This window comes from Equus przewalskii, chromosome 6 (genome assembly GCF_037783145.1).
Source record: "Equus przewalskii isolate Varuska chromosome 6, EquPr2, whole genome shotgun sequence".
Lineage (NCBI taxonomy): Eukaryota > Metazoa > Chordata > Mammalia > Perissodactyla > Equidae > Equus > Equus przewalskii.
Genome location: NC_091836.1, coordinates 27,227,330 through 27,242,350, shown reverse-complemented (window position 1 = coordinate 27,242,350; position 15,021 = coordinate 27,227,330). Strand labels below are relative to the sequence as shown.

The following is a 15,021-nucleotide window of genomic DNA, read 5'->3' as shown; positions in this document are numbered from 1 at the left end:
CTTGGAAGGGACTATACCAGGTCCTCCTCACTACCCAGATGGCAGCCAAACTTCAGGGAACCTGAACCTTGGGTTCACATCTCACAGCTAATGGAGGCTCCACCTGACATCTGGTCCTGTACAATCACTGGAAACCTCCAAGTCAGATTGACTAGGAAGAGAAGCAGTGTAAATCTGAGGTGGACAGCGTTCCCAAGATGAACAACTCAGGCCTCTACACCTTTTACTCACTGTTGCTTCTTATCTTACTTTCTCCGTCTCCTCCTTGGACGGGGAATACTCTTGTCTGCATTTCTCAATCCTTTATGAAAGGGGGAGACCTCTTCTTCTGATGGCAGCCTTTTGGAAAAAACATCATCACAATCCCATGGCAAATTAATCTTTTCACTTGCCCTTTCTGAAGGGTTAGAAGGTCAGGATTCGCAGAAATTTTTCTTCCATCTGGACTATTAACAGACTCTGGATTCTTATCGAGATTCATGGTCTCTGGATTTACAACCTTACAGGCTGTATTGTTGATAATCCATTTGGTTCCAAACAGTTCTCTTTGATAACAACAGTGTTTGAAAGCAACTTTGAAATTTTGTTATTTTTGTTAAGAGTTTATCAGCTACTGCTTTATGTTTATTCCTGCACTGTATCTTCCCAAATGTATTTTGATTAATTCTTTCAGTATGAGTGTGTTCTTGCTGTATTCACTGTTTTATTTTGCTTTCATGGCTGCTTTAAGTGGGGACTTCCTGAGGCATACACAACTCTGGGTTTGCCTCCCTAGGAAGAACTTTTCTCCCCTAAGTTGGAATAAATGCTAATAAGTATTTATTCAGTTGGCTACCTTTAGGCCTAGGGTCCTGGTTTAGAACCATTATACAATTTTGAATTGTCACGTTACTTTTGATTCTGTACTTGTTGCCTATCCTTTGTAAAAATGATGTACCCAACAGGCAAATGACCTCTAGTGCTTACAATCTTGATAAATATGGACTATAGAGGGGAAGACCTGAGAGTTCTCCCTCCTACCCTTTCTTGTTACTTGACTGTGACCTCCATAGGTTTCCAATCTGTACAATTTCCGTCCAGTGTGGGACATGACACCCAGGAAAGGTCCTTCCTGAATCTGGAGAAACCTCTTGATCAGCGATGCTTTCAGAGAAAGATCTTGATCAAAAGGAATAAATGTGAAAATTAACAAACAGAAACTTCATTTAAAATGGAGTTAGGGGACCGGCCCAGTGGTGTAGTGGTTAGGTTTGCACGCTCCACTTTGGCAGCCCAGAGTTTGCAGGTTCAGATCCCAGGTGCAGAACTAGCACCACTCATCAAGCCATACTTTGGCAGCATCCCACATAAAATAGAAGATTGGCAGAGATGTTAGCTCAGCAACAGTCTTCCTCAAGCAAAAAGAGGAAGATTAGCAACAGATATTAGCTCAGGGCCAATCTTCCTCACATACACAAAAAAATGGAGTTAGGAGGCCAGAAGGGAGAGCTCTCATACCCAACCCTTTGAGGTCGAGTGCAGGCCCAACAGAAAGTAGTCAGCTTTGCTACCCCAGCAGGAGGAAGGAAGATTTTCTTCTTGCCTGGCAACAGCCCAGCCAATGAGAGACTGTCACAACTCAGCCAATGAAAACCCACCACACTTTGAACTCCCAGTTTCCTCCAGTGGACTTTGGTTTATAACAGCCCCTCTCAACTCCACCTTCTCTTCTATAAAAGAACATTCTTCTCCTTCTTCTCTGGACTTGTCTGTGGTTTGCCATAGATTACATGTTCTGAATTGCAATTCTTTGCTTTCCCGAATAAACCTGTTTTTGCTGGTAAAATAACTTTCAGTTTTAAGGTCAACACCATGTATAAAATCATGTCATCTGAAAACAGAGACACTTTTAAGGGTAAAGGAAGATGATCTTAATCCAGTGACCTCAGGACCATTTCACCTTCTTAAAAATTATTGAGGGCTCCAAAGAAATATTGCTTCTGTGGGTTATATCTATCCATAGCTTTCATAGTACAAGATTAACACTGAGAAATTTAAAAAATATTTACTTATGAATACATCTTAGAGTAACACTAATAAATCTACTATTAAATGTCAATGTAAATAACATTTTTATGCAAAATAATTATATTTTTAAAATTTGTGGGAAAAGTGAGATTGTTTTACATTTTTGCACATCTCTTTAATGTCTGGCTTAAAAGAAGACTGCTGTTTTCTCATACCTGCTTCTGCATTCAAGCTACAGCCGGCGTTGTTCTGGCTGAAGTATATGAAGAATTTCCAGTTTCACAGAGATATTTAGGTGGAAATTGAGGAGTAGTTTAACAGTTTTTTCTGACTTTTGTGAATATTCTTTTTTGATACTACACTAGACAAGCAGTAGTTTCTTAAAGACTGGTTACAATGTGAAATCTGAAACCAAGCCAATAAACTTTTTCTTTTAAAGATTTTTATTTTTCCTTTCTCTCCCAAAGCCCGCCCCCCACCCCACCCCCCCCCCCCAGTACATAGTTGTGTATTCCCAGTTGTGGGTCCTCTAGTTGTGGCATGTGGGATGCCACCCCAACACGGCCTGATGAGCGGTGCCACGCCTGCGCCCAGGATCCAAACAGGCAAAACCCTGGGCTGCTGAAGCAGAGCACACGAACCCAACCACTTGGCCACAGGGCCGGTCCCAATAAACTTTTCATATTTTGTTAAATTAAAATCTATTGGTCTATCTTGCACTTTGAATGGGTGTGTTACCCATAAAAGATTTTTTAACATCGTGCATTGGTCACGCGGAAGACGTTGGTTTACTGCATCATGCAGCTCTTCCAAATGCTAGCACGTTTCGTTACACAATACTAAAAATTGATATTTGATAATATCACCACTGGTCTCATTGGAAAAGTGTTAAAAGAGTGGGAAACCGTCAAGCTCAAATTTTATTTTTGGCAACAAATACTACCAGTTCTTTTTCCTTGAAGTGACAGGATAACTTTGTTCATTTTGGAGAAAATGCCTTCCAAATACCCAAGTCTGGACAACCATAGTTTGTCTCTCCATTGTTCTTTCAAGTAAAAGTGGTGTTCCATGAAAGAAGAGGCTAGTTCAGCTCACAACTCAAACAATTACATAGTTTTTCTCAGACAACCATTGTACTTTCATAAGCAGCAGAAGTGTCTTAGGCATACTTCACATTTCATCACACAAAATATTAAAAGCACGTGTACTCAAGAGTTGAAAATTAATAAAATTAACGATTTTTTCCTGATTCATCATGGACAGTCTTAAGTGAAACTGGCTTTTTTTAAAAAGAATAACTTTGAGCGTGTGGTGGTGAAGAAACCAACGATTATTAGTATGGTTTGATGCCGCTGCCTTGATTCACTCAAAGGGCCAGCAGCTTAATCTTTTACTTTTATCTTTTGCTTAGTCTATTGCTTTTACACAATCAGCGAAGACATTGATATGCTGAAAAAAAACCCCGCAAATTACATCTCAATATTATCATGAAGATAGTTTTGATCTCTCTGACCCCTCAGGGATCTGAAGATTACACTTGGAGACCACTGCCTTAGTCCAGCCAGAGTTTGAGCTGATTTGACTGGACTATATTCTTCGGCAAGGTTGGTATATTTCACGTTTATCTTTGTTCCTAGAATACAACCCCTCAGGGGTCCAAATGTAATGCCTGGGCTGTTTTTCAGGATGCCTTCCTGGTGGGAGTTGAACCCCAATTTTCATCCCCCCAGTCCTAGAATTCTGAAGGCTGTGCTGAGCGTCCCTTCCTCTCAGGAGCTTCTTTTGAATTGGTAAATGCAGTGCTGATGCAAACACCACCAAACGTTGGCCTTACTTCTCTGGGCTTCTCTTTACTCTGGGATCTTAACCCTGTGGAAGATCAATTGCAAAAATGGCTACAATTCTTCACGCACAACTTTTGCAATGTGAATTTGCAACTCCTCCCATCATAGGTGAAGTCTATTTCCCCATCCCTTGAATCCTGAGTGATCCTATAGCTTGCTTTGGCCAATAGAAGACAATAGAAGCAATATTGTTCCACTTCTGGAACTCGGCCTCAGAAGGCTTGCATGCTTCTATTCTGTCTCAGACCCTCGCCGTGATAACCAATCCACGCTACTCTGCTGGAATATGCAATATCACACGGAGCAGAGAGGGTTGTCTCATCTGGGCCCATCTTAGATCAGCCAACACCAGCCAACCCACCAGCTGACTGCAGACACATAAGCTGAGCCTGGCTTGGATCAGCAGAACTGTCCAATTGACCCATGGACTTGTGAGCCATAATAAAACGCTTATTATTGTTTCAGGCAACTAAGTTTTGGGGTGCTTTTGTTGTATAATAATAGCTAATTGCAAAAGCTAATTGATAACTTTCTGCTTTGGTAGGTCTCTGATAGCTTCAAATATTTCCTTTATTTTATTTATTTATTTTCTTGTGAGGAAGGTTGGCCTTCAGCTAACATCTGTTGCCAATCTTCCTCTTTTTGCTCGAGGAACAGTGTCGCTGAGCTAACATGTGTATCAATCTTCCTCTATGTTCTGTGGGATCCCGCCAAGCCATGGTGGTGCTAGGTCTGCACCCAGGATCCGAACCTGCGAACCCCGGGCCACTGAAGCGGAGTGCGCAAATCCAACCACTATGCCACTCGGCCAGCCCCCCAGATAAACTTTTTTATAAGAGAAAAAGATGAAGGAACAAAAAAAGATGAAACAGCTACCACAAACAGAAAATAATATCTCCCCCATAACTGAGTATGAATGGGTAAAAAGGTGAGAGTAGAGGTTTGGTGATGGTAAAATGAAAGGAAATTGATTATCGTATTTATTTTTTATTTGATACAACTCTTATTCTTTACAAAAATGGTTATAGTCATGCCCATAGAAGTGTGGGCATGACTTCTGAAAGCAAACACTCTTTGTAATGATTTAAAAGTAACTTAAAAAAAGTTATAATACATGGGCCAGCCTGGTGGCATAGTGCTTAAGTTCCTGCGCTCTGCTTCAGTGGCCCAGGGTTCTCAGCTTTGGATCCCAGGAGCAGACCATGCACTTCTCATCACACCATACTGTGGTGGCATCTCACATACAAAATAGAGGAAGATTGCCACAGATGTTACCTTAGTGACAATCTTCCTCAAGCAAAAAGAGGAAGATTGGCAACAGATGTTAGCTCAGGGCCAATCTTCCTCACCAAAAAAATAAGTATATATACATAATACAAAAGTCTATGCTCTATAAGTAGTCCTCCACTGTGCATTATGATAATAAGGCTTGCTTTTTATGCAAAGACTAAGTGTTTGGGAGTTATGAACCACTGGACTTAAGAAACATCATTTTACAGTTGCTTTTTGTACCTTTTTTGCTTTTGGAAACCTCCACTTCATCAGGGCGCTCAGCAGCTTGGTGTTCTTCAACAGATTCGTTTTTCTCTGTGAATCACTTTCAGAGCCATCTGGACTTTCAGGGTCAGGTCAATCATCGTCTCCAGCCACATCGCCTTCTCCATGATGACCTTCTACTTCACTGAAGCCAAGGTCACAATGTCATCTATATCTTCCTGAGAATTTACTGTCCATATTTTGCTGATATTGAGACTCCTCATCTTCATTAATTTTCTTGTCCTCTTCCCCTAAGTCTGCTGCCTCCTAATTACAAGATCCAAGATTGCCGTCTGGGGAAGGCTGAATGCTTCACCTCAGGCGGATGGACTCCCTGACAGCACTCATCATTTTGGGGACCCGGAAGGGAAATGCTGAACCCACTTGCTGTTCTCCTCAGCCTGCACGCCAGCAGCCTGCAACCTGCCACCGGCCAAGCGGCACCACTGCAGAATGCCTCATGAAAGATTTTAAAAGGGGATTATACGAGAGTAAAGAATTATAACTACATGTAATGTATAATCCTTGATTGGATTCTGGATTTTAAAAAAAGCTTTAAAAGACATCTTTGGGAAAATTGGAGACATTTAAATGTGGACTATATATTAACGAATACATTTCTTGAGTGTCAGAAATTGTATGTGGTTATGTAGGAGATTATCCCTGTTTTTAAGGCAACACAGGCCGAAACACATAGGGGTGAAGTTTCACAGTGTCTGCAACTAACTTGCAAATGGTTCAACAACAAATACATCGTTGGGGCCCAGGACAGGCTGCGTCAAAATGTTCCACGATTGCATATTGATTATTTCAAATTAAAGTCACTGGAGAAGCGCCCGATACAAGAAGAGCGCTCCGACCCTCCTTTGTCTCTCTGAAAGCTGGAAGTAAATCTCCCGTGTGAAAGGTGCTCTCCTGCATCCTTATCACCAGAGCTGCGGGATGCAGGGCGAAGAAGCCTGCATAGACAAACCCTGTTTATTTACTACTTCAAGCCTAAATTCTGTTTAAATTCCTCATTAATTATGTACCCCAAATCTGTTTCTTTGCCCTGGCAGTTCCTCACAAATTTATTGTTTCTTCATGTAAAAAGATATATACATGGAGCCGGCCCCATGGCCAGGTAAAGTTTGCGTGCTCCGCTTCAGCGGCCCAGGGTTTCGAGGCTTGGGATCCCGGGCACAGACCTAGGACCAGTCCTCAGGCCATGCTGAGGCAGTGTCCTACATAGCACAACCAGAAGGACCTACAACTAGAATATACAACTATGTACTCGGGGGCTTAGGGAGAAGAAGAAGAAGAAGAAAAAAGATTGGCAACAGATGTTAGCTCAGGTCCAATCTTTAAAAAAAAGATATACACACTGCCCGCTTCGTTCCCTCTTTGAGCATCATTTTCATGATTCTCCCGTGTGTATGTAATTAAATTGGGGTTTTCTCCTGTTAATCTGGTCTTGTGTCAGTTTTATTATCAGTCCAGCCATAAGAACATAAGAAGGGTAGAAAGGGGAATTTCTCCCTCCCTGACAACACGTACATATATTTATACAGAGAGATTAGGAAAATATAGCAAAATATTAACATTTGCAAGTTGAAGAGTATTCTTGCAACTTTTCTATAGATTTGAAAATTTACAAAATAAAATGATAGGACAGTTAACAATCTAGGTGGTGGTTACAGGGGCATTCATATACATCAAAAAAATCCTTGAGCTGTACACTGAAGATATGTGCAATTTTTGTATTTTACTGTGTGCATATTATACCTTAAAAATAAGTTGGGGGGAAAAAGCTTAAATGGCTGTCTATTAGGTAAAATAGGAATTCTTCGGTCTGGTTTGGTTTTGGAGAAACTCATTTTCCTGGTCCTCTGATCTACCTTAAGGAAAGCGCGGTGCCTGATCCGCGGTAGGCTCTGGCCGAGCAGACACCTGGTGAATTGGGAAGTTCAGCCACAGGGTGTCCCATTTTATCTCGCGCCCACCTCTCCCTTCTCTGAGCACCTTCCCACTCTAAAAGATTTTTGCTCTCAACTTTGGAGCACTTAAAAATTCTTTCAGCAATCCTCTGGTGGGCTCTGTGAAAGCGATTATTTAAATTTTCTGAACTCTTACCTAAATCTTCTCTTGAGTCCTCACAACCAACCTATGAGGTTGATAAGAAGCTAGGGGTCATGGAGATTATTAGCCAAGGTCACAGTGTTAGAATGCAGTGGGTCCTGGATCAGAATTGAAGGTTTACTTCGGGCCCGTTACTTTAAACACTGTCTATTTTGTTTTAACTCTGTCCCCAACAGTCTGACCATAAGTTAAATATTCAAATTGTGCTTATTTAGAACGGTACTAATTTCTTACCGAAAATACCACAGTCTTCTATAAGACCTTTCCCAGACTGTGACTGGCAGTGGGAGGCACTCAGTAAAAAAGTTCGTTGAAGGCCATCAGTTAAGAAGGGACCATAGAAGCCCAGCCCCTAAGGGGCGCTGTTCCCCCCCAAGCGCCAGCGTGACCGGCATGATTAAGCCCAGAACCTTGGGGACCGACTCGACTCCCGGGCCGAAAAGACGCCGGCGGAGGCCCCGCCCCAGCCAGCGAGCCCGCGCATGCGCCCGCCGGCCCCGCCCCGTCCTAGTCGGGCTCCCGCCTCCGTTCAGGTAGGGGGCGGCACGCGGGGGAGGGGCGTCGCCGGAGGGCGGGGCTGGGGGGAGTCTCGGGCCTCGGGGCTCCTTCGTTGGCGCCTCAACGAAGGTTGCCCCAACTTCCGATACAACCCGGAGCTGCTCCTGCGGCTGCCCCTTCCGGGGAGGGGGCAGGTCCTGGGGCTGGGGGCCGCCGAGGCGCTGCGGGTGACCAGCACACGCCTGCTCCTTTCTGTGGCTCCGGTCCTCGGTCTCCGCACCCCTCCGGCGCCTGCCCCCCAGCCCCGTCGGCTCCCAGCCCGAGTCGGGTAGCTTGAGGACACGGGGCTGGGCAGGTGCCGAGAGCCCGCCGCCAGCCCCACCCTGCGGGGCTGCGCTGCCGGGCGCCCGGAGCGAGGGGCCGCAGGGAGAAGACTACGTGCGCTCGCCCGCTCCGCTGGCGCCCACGCCTTCTGCTCCAATTGCTTTCCCAGCCGAGCGGAAAAGCCGGGGGCACGTTGCCCGGGCCCTGGGAAGCAGGGCGGTTCGGCCCCGCCGCTTGAGGTCCGCCGGTGCACCTTCCCATCCGCAGGCCGTCCGTCCGACAGGCACCGACCCTGCAGCCCCCAGCCAGCCAGACGGGAGCCCACCCTGAATCACAGGGTAAAGAGACCAGAGGCAGCTGAGTGACCCCACCACGACCCAGACCCTAGTAGGGCTTTCGGTGTGACACTGTGGGCCTGAACCGGGAAGTTTCCCCATGTTTACAATTCTGCAACTAACAATAAACAGTTACCCCCCATGTGTGCCAAGCATGGGGAGTTACAGGGCTTGAGGTCGGCTCTAGAGGACGGGGAAGCGGGGTTTTGGGTGGTATGTGTCTGAGCGTGTGTGTGTGTGTGTGTAGAAACTAACCCAGAACCTGGTGCAGTGCCTGGCAACCCGTCAGCCCTGAGTAAACCTTCATGGAATGAAAGAGAAGGTAGGTGACTGAGGGAGCCGGGCTACAGAGGGCAGCTCTACTCGTCCCACCCCTGCCTCCCCTGGGCTCCTGCAGACAAAAGTAATTAGGTTGAGCCTTTAATCACAGCTGGTTTCACAGGCAGGAGGACAAGGAAGAGCAGGGAAAGGGAGCAATTCTGGGGACACTGGGTGCTGGCTTGGCTCACAGGCACTGCCTCCCTCTGGGACCCCCTCCAGCCCTCACAGCTTGGCAGTCAGTAATCTCCTGTTTTCTTGTCTCCCTCAGGACACTGGGTTCCCTCGGAGCGTCCCCAGGCTTAATGATTGTCCAGAAGGTGGCTATAAAGGGAGCCTGGGAGGCTGGGTGGAGGAGGGAGCAGAAAAAGCCTACCTCAGCAGATCTGGGCACTGAGACAGCGGCAAGCAGGAGCTGTGGTCAGGGGCTCTGTGTCCCACCATGGCAGCCCAAGGCTACAGCTATTACCGCGCTGTGATCTTCTTGGCCATGTTTGGAGGCTACAGCCTGTACTACTTCAACCGCAAGACCTTCTCCTTTGTCATGCCGTCGGTGGTGGAGGAGATTCCTCTGGACAAGGATGACTTGGGTGAGCCCTGGGAGGGCGCGGGGGGCGCCCCGAAACAGGCCAGCAGGAGAAGTTGGCTGTTTGTGGCAGTGTGGTGTGTACAGGCATTCAGTGTGTGTTGAGTGTCTGGGCACGGCAGAGGCTAAGGGAGTCCGCATGTGCTGGGTGAAGAGGCTCAGATCCGTGTATGTGGGTATAGACGAAGGACTATGAGTGTGAACTATGCATGTCTGAGGAGGGCTGCTTATCTCATGTGTCTGTGCGCGTCTGTGCCCCAGATGTGCCCCCAGAGGCACTGTTTATTCCTAGTGTTTAGGGGGGTTCTGAGCAGTTTCCACATCTGTGTGAGTGCATCCTCAGACCACAGGCTGTGTGCTGCCACTGACACTGTGAGCACTGGGAACTGGTGAGCTGGCGCAATGACTTCATGTGGCCCAGAAGGCTACCTTTCAGGAGGAATAAGGTCCCTGACTCCAATTCTGAGCTCTTCACCCCATGTTCAGATGTGGGGCAACAGAACTTCCCAGAGGCCCTGGGTCAGCATCCAGGGTGAGGGGGAAACGAGGCATGTGTAAACCCCAGGGAGGGGCCTGCCCTGTCCTGCTCCCTTCTTGCCCTCTGACAGCTGCAGCTGGAACTCTCCAACAGGCTGAAAAGTCATGGGTCAGCCTGGGGCTAGTGCTGATGGTGAGGCAGGAGGAGTGGGCCCGTGAACATGAACGGGTGTTAGGATTCCAGCACAGGCTCCTATTCCTCTTGGAAGGAATCTGTCTCACCCTGCCAGGCACCTCTACACACCTGATCCCAAGCCTTGCTTCACCCCTCCTGGCCTTTGCCCTCGCCCCTAACCCCCCACGTGTCCTTCTCCCTGCTCCCCTCTCCTGCAGGGCTCATCACCAGCAGCCAGTCAGCAGCCTATGCCATCAGCAAGTTCGTGAGCGGGGTGCTGTCTGACCAGATGAGTGCTCGCTGGCTCTTCTCTTCTGGGTTGCTCCTGGTTGGCCTGGTCAACATAGTCTTTTCCTGGAGCTCCACAGTGCCTGTCTTCGCTGCTCTCTGGTTCCTCAATGGCCTGGCACAGGGGCTGGGCTGGCCCCCATGTGGGAAGGTCCTGCGGAAGGTGAGTGTCTGCTTCCAAGAAGCCTGTTTAGATTGGCACTGAGGATACCTAAGGAGCATGTGGGAGCACCTGCACCTCCACCCCCAACCCACAGCAGGTTCCTCAGGAGTTCCAGTCCAGCTCCTAATGCTTGTCAAGATATTTTAGGAACCTGAACGTGGTGGGATCAGGTGGCAGATGAGGGAAACTGGCCCTGCCAAGTAGAAGTGCCATCTCCCTCATCCCTGTAATGTGAGCATCTGGGACTGTCCCACGTGACCCCCACCTTCAACATGGACTGTAGGCTGGGCACCTACTCTGTCCCCCTCTGCCCCACAGTGGTTTGAGCCATCTCAGTTTGGCACTTGGTGGGCCATCCTGTCAACCAGCATGAACCTGGCTGGAGGGCTGGGCCCTATCCTGGCAACCATCCTCGCCCAGAGCTATAGTTGGCGCAGCACGCTGGCCCTGTCTGGGGCACTGTGTGTGGTTGTCTCCTTCCTCTGTCTCCTCCTCATCCACAATGAACCTGCTGATGTTGGACTCCGCAACCTGGACCCCACCCCCTCCAAGGGCAAGAAGGGTGAGCACCCACCCAAGCCGACCACTGGGGCACCTTCGTTCATCCTTCATCTGGCAGACTTTCATTGAGGACTGGTGTAGACCTGGCCATGTACGAGCCAGTGGATGTCAGGGGAGGGATGGCGATGGAGAGTGGGTGGGGAGTAAATAAAACTCCATCCCAAGAGGCAGTTAAGTACCAGACAATTGGCAGAGCCAACAAGTGTTGTGACTCGTTATATCCTGGTCCTTCCTCACAACAGAGCCAGGCTTTCTTGTTCAGGGCAGCATCTTAAGCTTAAGCGGCTTGGGTGCCTTCCTCCGTCCGCCCTGGTCCTCACTCTTTCATTTGTTAAGGCTTGAGGTGGAAGGGAGAGGGCAGAACAGTAGGTGTGAGGGTACCTTCCTGCTGATCCCTGGCTGTACAGACGGACTCTGCCCCTGTGGCTGGTTAATGAAGTGGGTGGGGGTGCTTAGCGGGGGCAGGGGAGCAGGAGCAGAGCCTGAGGTCTGGCCTTCTCCCACTCCCAGGCTCCTTGAAGGAGGAGAGTACCTTAAGGGAGCTGCTGCTGTCCCCCTACCTGTGGGTGCTCTCCACTGGCTACCTTGTGGTGTTTGGAGTAAAGACCTGCTGTACTGACTGGGGCCAGTTCTTCCTTATCCAGGAGAAAGGACAGTCAGCCCTTGTGGGTAAGATGAGTGTTGGGACAGGGGTGGGCATAGGGAACAGGAACCAATGCAGGGGATGAGAAATTCAGGCTCAGCTTCCCTTTATCCCTGTTCTTCTTTCCCTGAGGCCGGACACTGCTGGGGACCCTGTACCTCTCTAGGTTTAAGCCAATCTGGGATAACTCCAATGTGTAACACCCTTCCATACCCTCCCACCCTTCCTTTCTCTCTTCCCACCACAACTTCCCACTGCAGGTAGCTCCTACATGAGTGCCCTGGAGGTTGGTGGCCTCATAGGCAGCATCGCAGCTGGCTATCTGTCAGACCGGGCCATGGCAAAGGTGAGTGGGCAGAAGGAACAGGAAGGAGGAGGGTCCCTTTAAATCTTCCCAGCATGACTAGGACAGGCACCAGAGGTGGGAGCCCTGGGGCACAGGCAGTTGGCATATGCTGGTTTAGGTTGAATGTGGTGGGAATGATTCCAGGCTACTCTTCTTTGCTAGGGCTGTGGAGATAAGGCTCTTAGGGAAAGGTTTTAACTGACATCAAGGAGAGCCAGAATTTCTCTCAGCCTAGCAGTGGGCTTCTCCAAAGCCCCAGGGAAACTGGGGTTAGGGAGGGGCTGGGTGCAGCTCGCCAGCACGTGTCCTGAGCCTGCCCAAGTTGAGGACGGGATGTGGAGTTTGGCCTCAGACGTAATGAGCACGTCCCAGGGCCTCCCAGAGCTGCCTGGGCCAAGAACTGGGGTGGGATTGCCAAAGACCTGTCAGCAGAAGCCTGCTGTGTCAGAGTCCAGGGGTGGGGGTTCTCTGCTACTCCTAGGGCCTGACATTGCTGGGACTGTGTCCACAGGCAGGGCGATCGATCTATGGGAACCCTCGCCATGGACTGTTGCTGTTCATGATGGCTGGCATGACAGTGTCCATGTACCTCTTCCGGGTAACTGTGACCAGTGACTCTCCTAAGGTAAATAAGGAGGGCCTGGCGCACGGCAGGTACGAGGAGAAATGCAGGGACTACTGACTCTGTCTCCCTCTCCATGGCTCCGGCCTGACCCAGGCCTGTCTCTGCCTCTCAGATTTCCCTTTTCAGTTCTGTTTGTACCTCAGCTCTCCTCTGTACTTTGGTGCCCCTCCTGGACTCTGGGCCTGGTTTTCTTCTCTTCCCTGTGCTCCTCTAGGATGTTGCTTTCTGGACTCCAGCTCTTCACCCTCTCGCTGAGCTCACAGGCTTTACAGAGCATGAGGTGCCTTATCTTTATGTCTGGTTTTTCTCTTGGTTTGTTTCACCTTTGTCCTACCCCTCTGCCTTGCCCCTAGCCAATCCACGCTGCGCAAAGTCTGAGAAGAGAGCACCTCCAACTTGGAGGGATGGCCTCTGTACCTCCCTTTCCTACCCACACAGGCCCTGGGGTTTGCTCAGCGTGGCACCCACTCCTCTAGCTCTGCACTGTCAGTTGTATTGGGAAGTGGGATGGGGGCTCACTTACTGTGTCCTTACTACAATTATTCGTTCCTGGGGGCCAAGCATGCTTCTCTCCTCTGGCAGGGGTAGGGAGGTAAGCTTTCTCACTCTAAGTGCTACCCTGCACTGCCCTTGCAGCTCTGGATCCTCGTGTTGGGAGCTGTGTTTGGTTTCTCCTCTTATGGTCCCATTGCCTTGTTTGGAGTTATAGCCAACGAGAGTGCCCCTCCCAACTTGTGTGGCACCTCCCATGCTGTTGTGGGGCTCATGGCCAATGGTAAGTGATACCCTCTAGAGTCTCACTTCACCCCCACTTGTGCACATAGGCCAGCTTGTCTGGAGCAAGCGCCACTGGCTCCAGCCTCACAAATGACTCAGGTTCTTCTCCTCCTCCCTGGCAGTGGGCGGCTTTCTGGCTGGGTTGCCCTTCAGCACCATTGCTAAGCACTACAGCTGGAGCACAGCGTTCTGGGTAGCTGAAGTGATCTGTGCAGCTAGCACAGCTGCCTTCTTCCTCCTACGAAACATCCGCACCAAGATGGGCCGAGTGCCAAAGAAGGCTGAATGAAGAGAGTGCAGGCTCTGGAGTATCCTCTTCCATCTGTGGCCTTTCCCCTGCACAGGGGTGATGGGAGAGAGGGAAGTGGGCAGCTCCGGCTAGGAGTGAACCATTGACTTTCCCTTTTCTGCTCCTTTTTCCTCGCCCAGGTGGCACTGGGAGTTATCAGTGGCTAATGAGGTCCCAGCTCCCCATCCTATGCTCTATTTAAGACAACCTTTATTCTTGGACTCCATTAGCTCCTATTTCCTGCCTTCAAACTGGAAACCCCTGCAGTCAAGGAAGTCTCCTATACTTTTCTTCCTCTCCTGGGCCCTTCCCTGCCCCCACTCCACCCCATCCCCACCTGAGCTGAGGCTCTTCCTGCAGCTGTAGGGCACCAGTGGCCCATGACTTCTGTCCTAAGGCCTCTCAGCAGGGGGCAAATGCCATTATCAATACCTCAGACTCCAGGGGAAGACAGGAGGCCATCACTCCCATCGATACCCTGGGTACAGTAGTGGGGTATGGGTGGGAGGATAGGAAGACTTGTTCTTGTTATAGAAGATTAAAACTAGATTTGATACTAAACAGTCAGTGAGTCATTCTTTCAAAAGGAGTAACACAAGCCAGAGACAGCTTTCTTTGGAAAATACTCTTCCAAAGCTTCGTTTCCCTGGAATGGGAAAGCTGATGTGGACTCCTTTAAGCTCATGTCTTCTCTCCCTTCAACTTAACACTGTCTAATCAATGATCATTTTAGAGATGAAGCTACGGGGTTTCAGGCAGATGAAATAACTTGATGGAGGGAGGCGGTGTAACAGGAGCTCACTGATAGTGTAGGCAGAAAGCCTGGGTTCAAGCTCAGGCTGTCAGTAACCAGGTTTGAGACTGAGGCACAGAATTTATACCTTGCTAAATCTCTTGTCAATAAGAGAATGTACCCCAAGGCTAGACTGAGAATTAAGTGAGCTAAAGCAATACAGCCTGGCTATAAACAGTTGATAAATGTTCCATCATCATCGTCACCACCACCACCAGCACCTCAGGAAGTCAGCGGCAATTCTGGAACTAGATCCAAGGCTCCTGATTCAAAGTCCCATGTTCATTTATTTAATGAACACATATTTATTTTGTTTTC

General features: G+C 48.9%; 1 protein-coding gene across 6 annotated transcripts; it reads left to right on the top strand.

Annotated features, from left to right (window-relative positions):
* Positions 1-7,896: 7,896 nt before the first annotated feature.
* SLC37A4 (solute carrier family 37 member 4) lies at positions 7,897-14,471 on the top strand. Of its 6 annotated transcripts, XM_070623249.1 has the most exons (13): positions 8,010-8,038; positions 8,497-8,665; positions 8,910-8,984; positions 9,252-9,300; positions 9,430-9,570; positions 10,437-10,669; positions 10,988-11,231; positions 11,741-11,899; positions 12,134-12,219; positions 12,731-12,844; positions 13,059-13,124; positions 13,481-13,619; positions 13,744-14,471. In XM_070623249.1, the coding sequence occupies exons 3-13, from the start codon at positions 8,973-8,975 to the stop codon at positions 13,908-13,910; spliced, it is 1,410 nt and encodes a 469-aa protein (XP_070479350.1). In that variant the 5' UTR covers positions 8,010-8,038; positions 8,497-8,665; positions 8,910-8,972; the 3' UTR covers positions 13,911-14,471. The 6 variants fall into 6 exon arrangements, with proteins under 6 accessions (XP_070479348.1, XP_070479349.1, XP_070479350.1 ...); XM_070623247.1 differs by lacking the exon at positions 8,910-8,984 and having other exon boundaries at positions 7,897-8,038; XM_070623252.1 differs by lacking the exon at positions 13,059-13,124.
* Positions 14,472-15,021: the final 550 nt, after the last annotated feature.

What these genes read in the sequence shown, in the direction of transcription:
- SLC37A4 (XM_070623247.1), top strand. Translation starts at nt 7,899, where the DNA reads ATGATTAAGCCCAGAACCTTGGGGACCGACTCGACTCCCGGGCCGAAA. An exon ending in GTGGGAAGGTCCTGCGGAAG is followed by an intron (nt 10,670 to 10,987) that starts GTGAGTGTCTGC and finishes TCTGCCCCACAG; the next exon opens with TGGTTTGAGCCATCTCAGTT. An exon ending in TGACCAGTGACTCTCCTAAG is followed by an intron (nt 12,845 to 13,058) that starts GTAAATAAGGAG and finishes GTGCTCCTCTAG; the next exon opens with GATGTTGCTTTCTGGACTCC.